This window comes from Cryptotermes secundus, unplaced genomic scaffold, assembly GCF_002891405.2.
Source record: "Cryptotermes secundus unplaced genomic scaffold, Csec_1.0 scaffold1780, whole genome shotgun sequence".
Taxonomy (NCBI): Eukaryota; Metazoa; Arthropoda; class Insecta; order Blattodea; family Kalotermitidae; genus Cryptotermes; species Cryptotermes secundus.
Window position 1 is genome coordinate 141,344 of NW_019739256.1, and position 12,409 is coordinate 153,752.

At 40.7% G+C, this 12,409-nt stretch overlaps 1 protein-coding gene across 1 annotated transcript in view; it reads right to left on the reverse strand.

Moving 5' to 3' along the window:
• Nucleotides 1–1,275: 1,275 nt before the first annotated feature.
• The window catches only part of LOC111871918 (zinc finger MYND domain-containing protein 10), a 25,355-nt gene continuing 14,221 nt past the window's right edge, over nucleotides 1,276–12,409 (reverse strand). The window contains exons 7-10 of the mRNA XM_023865322.2: nucleotides 10,841–10,978; nucleotides 8,804–8,916; nucleotides 4,697–4,819; nucleotides 1,276–1,688 (exon numbers count right to left, since the gene is read on the reverse strand). Coding sequence (XP_023721090.1) covers nucleotides 1,610–1,688; nucleotides 4,697–4,819; nucleotides 8,804–8,916; nucleotides 10,841–10,978 — 453 coding nt within the window. The 3' untranslated portion in view covers nucleotides 1,276–1,609. The remainder of the gene's footprint in view (nucleotides 1,689–4,696; nucleotides 4,820–8,803; nucleotides 8,917–10,840; nucleotides 10,979–12,409) is intronic.

Sequence of the window (12,409 nt, forward strand, 5' to 3'; positions counted from 1 at the left end):
AGGAGTGGTGTCCTGCATAGCACAACAAGCAGTAACGAGGGCGCTACGTTACCGCCATGTGCCGCTGGGGAGGTAGGGGTCCTCCGTTGCGCAACATGTCACTATATATATATATAAAACATTCAGCCAGGTTAATAGCACAAACATTAAGTTGCTTTTATATTGCTGTCAGCAGCTTACTCTATATACTGTCAAGTGGTAGAATGATTAATGAATGATGAATTGGAAAAGAAGCGGAAGGAAGCAGTTATCACCTTACTTAAATACAAGCCCAGGATTTAGTACCTGGAAGGGCTTAGGAAAACCATAAACTGCTCACCCTCATTCACGATAGAGGCTTTGGCTCAGTCAACTTAACCTGGTTTTGTGAAAATAAGAAATGGTTCAGATGCTTTTCAGGAGATGACATACATGACTTCACATTCCTAATTTTTCCACAGTCAGTATAGCATTGACCAAGGTTTGATTCCTGCCAGGGGCAAGATTTTTCTCTTCACAGCTTCCAGACCAGCTCTGGGGCCCACCCAGCCTCCTATCCGGTGGGTAGTGGGGGCTGTTCCCCCAGAGGTAAAGTGGCAGGGGAATGAAGCTATCACTCACCTCCACTAGTGCCAAAGTCAAGAATAGCGAGCTATACCCACACTCCCAGACACGTTTTCATGACATGCGTAATTAAGCACAGGGATGACTTCACCTTCACCTTCACCTTTACCTCTACACTGTACATCACCAGACTGAGATGTCTCATAGGGGGGAATTTGCAGAGGAGTAGCAGCTGCCAGGGTGCCGGACGCATGTGCCACGCTATTCTACCACCCGAAACAGAAGAATTCACTGGAAGCTGCGGCTGAATGTTTCTGTTAGGCAGATAGTTGGCATATAGTACTGAGATGCTTAGCATCTTCAAAGACCACCCAATTCTGTAACTTCTAATTTCCTACAGTCAGTGTAAGCAATACATCTCAAAATATAAGGTCCTCAAGATGTTTGCTAAAATATCTTGAGAAAATAATGAACCATTAGAACTAGGCATGTGAAATTTGGTATAAAGATAGCTGATAAACATATATACACATTATGTACATGTATGTATGTAGTATGAAATGACTGTAAATCAGCAGTTAAAAACCTGACAATGGTGCTGTGGTTTGAGGTTGTATCTGACAGATTTAGCAGAGTCTGTATTTAGGTGGTAAGCTCTTCACAAGATGGGATAACAGTAATAATAATAATAATAATAATAATAATAATAAGTCGTGTCTTGAACTCCTTGTCATTGATATCAGTGGTATGTATTTGAAATTAGGCTGGATTGACATTAGTTAATAGCAATCAATCATACATGATTTATTCAAATTTTTAAGTTCCTCTTTGAAGAACACACAATGATGAAAGCCTTGTTAAAAAGGGGTACACAATACAAAGTAAATACATTTTTGTTAATACAATAAAATCAGGATGCAATATACAAGTAAAGGACCTTGTAGACATTAAAATTGGACATTATTCTTGAGACAGTGTAGTACTCACAAAATGCATCTATTTAAGACTTATTTGTATTAGATACAGAACTTGCTGAAAGAGCAGCCACTTCCTTCGCCATCCACATTTAATCACCTGTCTTGTGGTGTGAAGAAACGAGGCCACATGGTGTCTTGTGTTTAGACCAGTCCTTGACTTGACATTCCCTGAAAATCACAACATTACTTAAAACATATAAACTAGGCAAGATTCAGGACAGGAGTTTGTATCAGATTTGAGGTTTTCAGGACAGTGAATGTGTATACTTTTGTGGGCTGTTTCATGATGCTGTTAGTATATTGACTATATAGTGTGAAGTGGTAGGATAAATGATGATTTGGAAGTGGTCATGGCCTGATTAATATATCCCAGCATTTGCCTAGAGGGACTGAGATGGACCATGAGAAATTTGTCAAGACAGCTGGTATCCTGGCTGGGATATGAACAAAGCTCTTCCCAAATATGAGCCTAGAGCATTACCACTACACCAACCCACCTGAGCTGTGAATATTGTCATGCATAACAGGTTGGCGTGACTAATAATTGTAGGTTCTAGATTTGATGATAGGATTCAATGGATGTCTCTATTACAGTTACACTTTATTATAACAGTGCATACACTGAATGGATCTCTCTCTATATTTCTTTTGGTTCTTGGACTCGTCTCTAGTCTTCCAGTCTACTACTCGGCATGACTCACGCCCTCTCAGCCACGACTATCTCACACATAACTAACTCGTCTGGAAAACTGCTCTACATTTTATAACTTTGAGAGAACCAAATAGAGAGCACTGCCTCTGAGAGTTTCACTTTGCATATTCATCTTTTAAGAAGTCATTACCATGGATATGCCTCCAGCAATTCATCCAAATCCACAGTAATGGTGCATTTAGTAAGCTGTTGCCCAGTAACAGATGCTTGTTCTTGTTAGATTATTCTGGATTTCAGCCTCCACGTCACAATAAAGTGTGTCTGGATGAAAGGTATCCAAAATAAAATAATTATATCTCAGAAAGCATTTATTTACATATTTATGAGTTACACCATTACAAAGGAAAACTATCAGAGTTTTTTCTGAGTATATACCTTTCACAGTAAATATCAATGTGGGCTTCCATGGTGGCATGACAAATATCCAAACTGTATTCCACCTCATTCCTCATTACTTGAAGCATGTTTGGTGTTACTGTAGCCACAGTGGCCCTTATGCGGGCTTTCAGGTCTTTTAAGCTCGTTGATCTTAACCTGGTATACAATGTTCTTCACAAAACCCCACAAGAAGAAACGACTGTATTCCACCTCATTCCTCATTACTTGAAGCATTTTTGGTGTTACTGTAGCCACAGTGGCCCTTATGCGGGCTTTCAGGTCTTTTAAGCTCGTTGATCTTAACCTGGTATACAATGTTCTTCACAAAACCCCACAAGAAGAAACCCACTGGGGTTAAATCTGGCGACCTAGGAGGCCAAGCGATTGGTCAACCTCTACCAATTCATATCCCAGCCATCTCTCTGTCCAGGTGATTCCTAACATGGTGGCAAAAATGTGGTGGGGCATGCGCATGAGCCGGGCATAAAAAAGAAACTTTCAGGGTTTTCTTTCCGATGACATAAATGGGATGTGTGTATGACAAATAGTTTCCAAGATATAAATTTTTTATTTTGGATACCTTTCATCCAGACACCCAGTATTTTGATCATCTTGGATGGGATGTTGTATGGTTCGATGGGTTTGTACCAGTGTATGGAAAGAACCTTCCTCTATCTTCAGTCCACCATGAAGATCAGAGAGATGAATCTGGTTCTCACTATTAAACTATTACTTTAAGATCAATTTTAATATTTTATTCCCATCTACCCATAAGTCTAAAGTGGTCCCAGTTGTTTAGGTCTTCTGGAATTTTGTGTGCATTTCTAATCTCCTGTATATGATATGTGCCCTGCCCATCTTATCTCCTTTGATTTGTAATCATAAATGATGAATGGAAATTATGAAGCTTCTCATTATTCAGTTTCCTCCTACCTTCTGCTATTTGCTCCCTCTTAAGTAAAAAATTCTCCTCATTACCCTGTTCTCAGACACCTTCAGCAAATATTCTTCCCTTCGATTAACAGGCCAAGTTTCAGACCCCTTNGACCCCTTTCCCCCCCCCCAAAAAAGCTGTAAAAGTACAGTGCAGTGTATTTTAATGTTCACATTTTTAGGTAGACAGGAAGACAAAATATTCTGACCTATAATGGCTAGCAGTTCCCAGATTTGATCTTGCTAATTTCATCATGAATGCAATTTTTATTTTATACTCTCCAGATAGTTTAAATTTGCATTATTTTTTAAGGATCTGTTGGCTATCCATACCTTGTGCTTTTGTCTTTCATTGTGGTGATAACACATGGACGTACACTTAAGTTTTCTCTGTTAGACTAATTTCCTTACCAGAATCCAGCAGAGAGCTTTTGTGTTTCCCTTTGTTGTATTTATAATAACTATACTATGGACTGAATGACGGAAACTGACACTCAATTCCTGAAAGAAGAGAGATTTTTCTCTTCTTCTTAGTTTCCAGAATGGCTTTGGGGCCACCCAACCTCCTCTCCAATGGGTATGGTTATTAGTGCTTCTGTTAAGAATGTTTGAAGCTGTAATTCAGTTTCCTGTACAGGGCACAGATGTAACTTTACCCTATCCTAATCCTGTAGATATTGACATAGACCAGACACTGATGTGAGTGGTAAACTTAAGGTAGTAGAAGTCTAATAGCAAAAACTATGCACAAAAATAAATCTTTTAATTCTATAATTATAGAATTGCAGTTTCTGCTGGCATCTTCCCAGATGAACATATTAAAGACATGTATCATCTCCCCCCCTTGGCACTACAGCCCCAGTGGGCCTAGGCCTACCTCCATGAACTCCGTTCACTTCGGTTTTTCTAGATCTTACACATACGGTAGGACTCCTTGGGCGAGTGATCAGCTCGTCACAAGGCCTCTACCTGTAGACAAACACAGAAAAATGCACACAAACATCCATGCCCTGAGTAGGATTCGAACCCACGATCCTGACTTCTGAGTGAGCGGAGACAGTGCATGCCTTAGACCGCTTGGCTACCGTGACCGGCAGACATGTATCATCAGTTCTCTCAAATTTTTGTTTGAATTGGTGTTCTTGGGCTTTACCTTCCACAGTATGGAGCTTTGCATTGTGAACATTTCTTAGGTGCAGGCTTTCCACAGGCAACACAAACTGGTGGCCCAAGCACCAGTGCTTCTAGTGTGTCCAGGTCATATGTTTCATTCAAGCTGTGGACAGAAATACCAAGCAACATGGCCTAAATATTATGTATATCACAACTTCATCCATTTAAAGCAACAGTTCATGCAACTTTTCTGTGCATGAGTAAATAAAGTTTGTTTAAAATGAAAAATCTTTTCATCTTGTATTTATAGTAGAAGATAAAATGTAGTTTGAAACAAATTATTTCATCACTGATAAGGAACATGAAGTATCACTTTTGAGACAAAGGGGCTGTGAAGAGAGACACTTACCAAGGTATTAAGTTTGAGCATAATTATATGAAACTTGTATTGTGTGTAAATATTTCCACAGCTTTATGGTATGTTACTTCACATATAAATAATTATCATTAGCGAAACAGCCCTTTTGGGCCATAGCCTTCCTCACAAGATTCTGCCAGATTTGTCTATTCCATTGTGAATTAGACCATCTAGTTTTCACTTCTTTGGATTTCACAACAGTAATTTTTTTACAGAGTAAGGTTATCAGCCTTGTGTTCAACCCCTAACCTAGAGGACCAGGTCTCTGTATTTATGTCCCCCAGTGAGAGAGTGGCCCAGTTATACCCCCAGGCACAGGTTCCCTTTTTGTCACCTATGACTCACAGGGTGGAGGTATTCTAAACCACCTCCACATGGGAAACATATAGACAATACCCTCGTTAAAATTGTCCATTTTGTGATAGGTCTGTGAAGGTGGATCTGTTGTTGGAGTGACTGGGTTATGGATTGTTGATGAAAAATAGGACACTGTATGTTGCTACTAGTTTTACTGCCATGCCTCTGCATTGGGATCTTACCTGTCGTATTGGATTTTTTTTCGAGAAAGTTGAATTTTGAACGTACTGCATTGAAAGTTAAATGCAAGAGAGCACATACAAAACAGTTGACAATTCCTGTATCTCAGTTTTTTTAGTTTTGAGAAGCTACACTTCAGGTTTTTGTGCATTTTAATGACTTCTGTAGAACATCATCATCATCATCATCATCATCATCACTGGCATGACAGCCCTTTGTGAGCCCTGGCCTTTCTCAGGATTCCTTGCCATTCTTCTCTATTCGATGCTACATTCCTCCAATTCTTTACACCCAAAATTCTTATGTCCTGCCACACACATTCTTCCCATCTTAACCTTGGTCTTCCCACTCAACTATTTTCTTCTGGTTTAGTATTAAGCATTTTCTTGATGGTTCTATTCTCGCTGGCATGTATTATGTGTCCAGCCCATTCAAGCCTTTTCACCTTTATAAATCCAATAATGTCTGGTTCATTAAATAGTTTGTATAGCTCATGGTTATACCTCTTCCTCCATATTCCATTTTCTTCCACTGGTCCAAAGATATATCTCAGGATCCTCCTTTCAAATATACTTAACAGTCTTTCATCCGATTTTGACAGTGGCCAGGTCTCAGAGGCATAAGATAGCACTGATCTTATAAGTACTTTATACATCATAGTTTTGGTTTTCCTGGGTATTAGTTGGGATTTCAGGTGTTTCCTAAGGCCATGGAGACATTTATTTGCTGCAAGTGCACGCTTTTTTATTTCATCACTGATGTCATTTTTACAGTTAACTTCTGATCCAAGGTAAGTGAAACTACATACAGCCTCAAATTTATATGAGCCAATTTCAATATATGTAGGTCCATTAGCACAGTCTTTCTTGGTTACCGGCATGTACTTTGTTTTATTTTGGTTAATTTGTAGATTCATCTTTTTTGCTGCTCTTTCCAAATTAAGAAAAGCTTCTTTCATAGATTTTTGTGTTCTACCAATTATATCAATATCATCTGCAAATGCCAAAATTTGAACTGACTTGTAGAATATAGTTCCCCTTGTGTTGATGCCTGCATCTCTAACTACCTTCTCTAATGCTATATTGAACAAAAGGCAGGCTAGGGAATCTCCTTGTCGAACTCCATTTCTAGTTATTATAGGGCTGGACAACATATTCTGAATCTTAATTTGGCATTGGGTCTTTCTCATAGTGGCTCTGACTAAGGCGATTAACTTCCGTGGAATGTGCATCTCTTCCATTGCCAGAAAAAGACTATCTCTATCTATGGAGTCATAGGCTGATCGGAAGTCAATGAAAAGATGATGTGTTTCAATTTGGAATTCATTACACTTTTCAAGGACCTGTCGAATAGTGAAAATCTGATCGTTAGTTGATCTTCCTTGACGAAACCCACATTGGTAATCCCCAATTATGCCTTCCACAAAGGGAGAGAGTCTGTTAAATAGAATGTTGGAAAATATTTTATATGCTATGCACAACAGACTAATTCCTCTATAATTAGAGCATACCATGACATCGCCTTTCTTATGGATAGGGCATACAATACTTAGGTTCCATTCCTCTGGGATTATTTCAGTTATCCATATCTTAACTATTAGCTGATGTAAGTGCTTGGCATATTCTGGGCCTGCAAATTTCACTAATTCTGCCATGATGAGATCCATTCCTGGAGCTTTATTATTTTTCAATTTTTTGATAGCTTGTTCTACTTCTTTTATGGTTGGCGCTGGCTCTTCAGCCTCAAAATTTCCTTGATTCCGGTCTATGGTCATACCTTCCACTTGTTCAGAGGCGTTACTATTTAATAATTCCTCAAAATATTGCGCCCATCTTTCCAGTATTGCTTCATCGCTACTCAATATTGTGCCTTCTTTATCTCTACATAAGGTTCTAGGTTGAAAGTTGTTTCGACTCTTGTTTAGTTTTTGATAAAACGCTCTAATTTCGTTCGAACTTCTTAAATGCTCCAGTTCCGTCAGTTCTTGTTTATCATATTCCCTTTTCATATTTGTATGCAATCTTTTTTCTTTTCTTCTCGCTTCACGGTAGCTACCAGTAGCTATGCTATCACTGGCATAGCTCTCAAACCACACCACCACGATAAGGTGGAGATACCATTGGTGGGATCTGTAGAACATGGTAACATTTATACTGTCACATGTATGAAGTTATTTTAAACAGGGTCTGAATTGGTAATTAGATTTATTAGACATAGATTGTAACTACAAGTATAAGGGATGGGCCTTCTCGGCCCTTGCACCGCAACCTACAGTGATCTATTATGTTTAACTACAAGTAACTGAAGTGCCATTGCTAATTCACACAGTCTGCGGTTCACTACAGCATGTACTAAGTCTTCTCAGTCCACTCTCTCTTCACCAGTCATCTGGTAATGGCCTCCAGTGGTGGACATTCCCCTTCCTCTAGGTTCTTGAACTGGTACCGTGCCTCAGCTACCAGCATCACCGCACCAGTCCTCTAACTAACTCACTCACTTGTCAACCAACTTCCACTCCACTGTACTGCACTAACTACCCCACTCGGTCGGTCAAGTGATGTAGCCTCAGAGTGGATCCATAGAAAACACCACTTCCAGCAGTATTTCCATTGTCACATGCAAGCCACTGCCTAGCAACAGCTCCAGTACTGTTGTGTATGTATGAAGATGTTGCCTAGCAATGGGTCTATATGCTACAATATATGCAGTGGCAACAAAATGCCACTTGGACAGAATTGGTACTAATGCACAAATAAGTTTAACCCATCAAGTGATGGGCTGCTACCTGAGAATGTGTTAAAATGCGCAGTGAAACCATCAGAGAGCAACTCAGTGTAGTTAACATAGTAGGGAGTGTTGGGAAATACAAAAGGCAGTAGACTATCCATGTGGAGGAGATGGAGGCTAATAAGAGTGCCAAAGAGCAGCACAGTGCAAACACTGTGGAACAAGAAATGTCAGAGCTGAAAGGAGGTGGTTAGGTCAGCACTGAGACTCAAAACATCTCCTAAAGGCCTGAAACTTGTCAGTACAGAAGGAAAGATATAAGTAGGAAGCATATTAGGAAATAGGAAAACAGTATATCAAAGATCAGATCCCAGACCTGCACATGGGAAAAAGTGGTACCAGTTGCAACACATCAGAACACAAAAGAATAAAAGCACAATAATGAGAAGAGTTATATGTTTTCACCTTTTCATGATGGCTTTAATGTGGGTTTCTTTTTCACAGAACATTGCTTCTGCTTGCCTGGCTGCTATCTTCTTCCAACGTTTGCTATTCTTCTCAAGTAGTCTTTGTTTGATCTGGCAACAACAAGACACGCAAAACAATTATTTTAAAATTGCAGTTCTCCCCATGTGGATTGGAAGGTGGGTCAAGCATTTCAGAATAACCTGCTGACTCCATCTTCTGTCCTGAATATGGAAGCAGCAAGTTTCTCCAAACTATATGTGGTCATATCCCAGAATACCATAATCTTAACATTCATCACCATCATAGTCTCAAATTTCACAGTGATATTTTGACCTAACAAGTCATGCTCAAACTCAAACTCAAACTCTGACCCATTGGTCACCCAGCCTGTAGCCAGTCGCTGTACTGACTACACTCTCTTGGCTCCTGACACAGTGATATACAAGGTGGTTCAAATATGACCAGGACTGATTTGTGTGTAAACAAGCGGCACTGCGCAACAGCTGTGCAACCTTGAGAGACTGAAGCCACAACCTCCAACCTTTCTCCTTTTCGGGTTAGAACCTGTTCAGTCCTGTCTGGGAGTTGCTAGAGTGATGAGCAAACAGACGGTACTGTGGAGCATGGAACAACGCATTGTGTTCAAATTCCTCAGAGAAAACGTCCTGTCTGCTGAAATTCACCACAGACTCCAACAACAGTATTGGGAAGAGAGTCTCTCACAGACCCATGTGTTTGAGTGGTGTAAGTGCTTCAGAGAGGGCAGAGAGTGTGTGGAGAATGAACTGCATGATTGTCGGCCGCGAACATCCATCACCAAGCCAAACCTTGATCGTGCAGATGCGCTTATTCGTGAGAATAGGCGCATCACTATCAAGGAACTTGGAGCAATGCTGTCAATCAGTGTTGATAGTGTAGAAGACATCGTGAAACCTGCACTATTGCTAGGTGAATACATGGTGGGTACCATGCACTTTGACGGACATATACAGAATGGTGTGCATGAAAGCTGCCAGTTGTCTCCTACAGCAGTTTGAAGATGAAGGTGATGCATTTTTGAAGTTTATAGTGACCACTGATGAAATGTGGGTGCACTACTTCATTCCCGAGTCCCAGCAGTCATCACGCGAGTGGCAGCATACCAGTTTTCCCAAACCCAAGAGAGCGCAAAGGAGCCATTCAGCAGGAAAAGTGATGGCAACATTCTTCTGGGACTGGCAGGGGGTTATCCATGTAGACTTTCTGACAGATGCCAGAACAGTCAATGCAGCTTATTACTCAGACCTCCTGGCAACAGATGTGAAGGAAAAGATCCGATCCAAGCAGAAGACAGGTGGAAGGCAGGTAGCCTTCCTTCAAGACGATGCATGCCCCCATATGGCCAAAACAACAATGGAAACCCTCCAGAAATTGAAATGGAACCTTCTGACACGTCTGCCATATAGTCCTGATTTGGCCCCAAGTGATTTCTACCTGTTCAGAAGGCTCAAATCAGACTTGCAAGGCATGTGGTTTGTGAAAGATGCCGTCATCCAGACTGTTCGGGAGTGGATACGCTGCCAACCACCAGCCTTTTTTGAAAAGGGCATCAGGATGCTTCCAGAACGTTGGAAAAAATGTGTTGACTCTGGAGGGGAGTACATTGAAGACTGACTTGTGCAAGTAAGTGTTGGCAGTTATGGTTTTTAAAAAAAGTCAGTCCCAGTCATATTTGAACCACCTTGTACTAGGTTAAATGCATGACTGCATAAGAATCTAAAACTGTTTCTTTTCCTCCTGAAGGGTGATGTTCAGTGACTTATCGCTCTTTTCTGCAAAACTACAAATTTATGTTCTTCTCTCAAAGAAAGAATAAAATGTCCCCCCAAAATTGAGGATCTTAATTTTCAGTGTTTTGAAAAGCAGGTCCTATGATAACAATTTTCAGCCTCAGTGATAAGCACATCCAAATTTAAATAAAATGAGATCTAGAATTTTAAACAACTTTTAAATATACTGCAAAAGTCACTGATTGCAATTTAGATTTGAAAGTACCTGTGGCACGACTTCTAGCAGTAATGGACGCCGTGTTATAGGAGGGGGATGTGATGAAGCCAACTTTGCCAGCCAGTACTTCAGCTCTACTAGTGGCGACAACTGGTCTAGAAGTGTGTCATGTAGGAAACACTGAAGCTGCAAATGGAAGCCAAAGTATTATGCAATGATTGAACAGAAGAGTAAACACAGTTTTGCAACTTTTCAAAAGTGAGAAATACATACTTAATGGAGTAGACATATTTTCCAGTACCTTCTTGTTTTCATATATATATATTCATTCATCAGTAATCTGTCAAGACGACAGGTCCACAGTCTCTTCCAAAACAGTTCCTCCACTTAATGCGATCTAGAGCTTTCTCCTTCAAATGAGAATATCCTCTTCTGTACCCAAGGTCATCCAGCATCTTCTTACGTCTTCTTCCTCGTCTTCTGGTCACTTCTATCCGCCCCTCTATCTTTCCTTCAGTAACTTCGTTTAGAAGGCAGTTACTGCGTGAGATATCCAATTAGCCTTCTGTTTTCTTATTTCATGTAGGATATTCCCTGCTTACTGACTCTAATTAACACTTCTTCATTTCTCACATAATCGGTCCAACTGATCTTCTCCATCCTTCTCCAACACCAAATTTCAAAGCTTTCCAGGTCTTTCTGATCTACTGCCCTAAGTGTTTCCATTTTGCAGCCCCATACAAAGCCATGCTCCAAATGTGGCATCTAACTAGTTTCTTTCTCAAATTTAAGTCCAATTTGCTGGTAAAAAGATTCTTCTTTTTGCTAAATGCAGCTTTTGCCATGGGAATCCTAGATTTAATTTCAGTACACCTTCCATCATCTGTTAAGAAGCTACCCAAATATTTAAACCATTTCACATTCTCCAGTTGTTTTTGGTCTATCTTTATTGTGACTGGGGTTGGTTGTCTCGAAATTTTCATTACTTTTGCTTTTTCCACATTTCCATTCCATAGCACCTTCCAATTTCGATTAGTCTATCAATCATACCCTGTAGCACAGTTTCTTCCTAAGCCATTAACACAAGGTCATCTGCATATTTCACAGTTTGAATTATTTGACCTCCTAATTTGAAGTCTCCGAGCCCATCCAGAGCTTTACACCCGTCCCCACACGCTTCACTTCAACGCGGTGTATGCCTCGACTAAATTCAGCGGAATGAGTCTTACATCCCAGGGGTACACGGGTGTTGGCTCGCTTACGTCGTTTTTTGGATGCGGGCTTGATCGGTTAACCCCCTAGCACAGGTTCCACAGGAACACCGTCACTACCTGGCTTCTACTCACTAACTCCACTTCCCGGCTTTCACTCACTAACTCCTCGGCTTCTACTCACTGACTGACTTTACCCCCGCTGCTGCTTCCAGAAACCACGTTCTTAGCCATCTCGAACTTTCCACTGGGAGGGCTTCATGACCAAATGCACGGACCCCTTCCGGTCTGCACACCTTCTAGAAGTTTCTCGAAGCTTCGATCCACAGGTCCTCCACCCCCACAGGCACGGACGAAAGAAGGTATACCTACTCCCCCTTGAATGCAATGGACTCACCAACCTCCC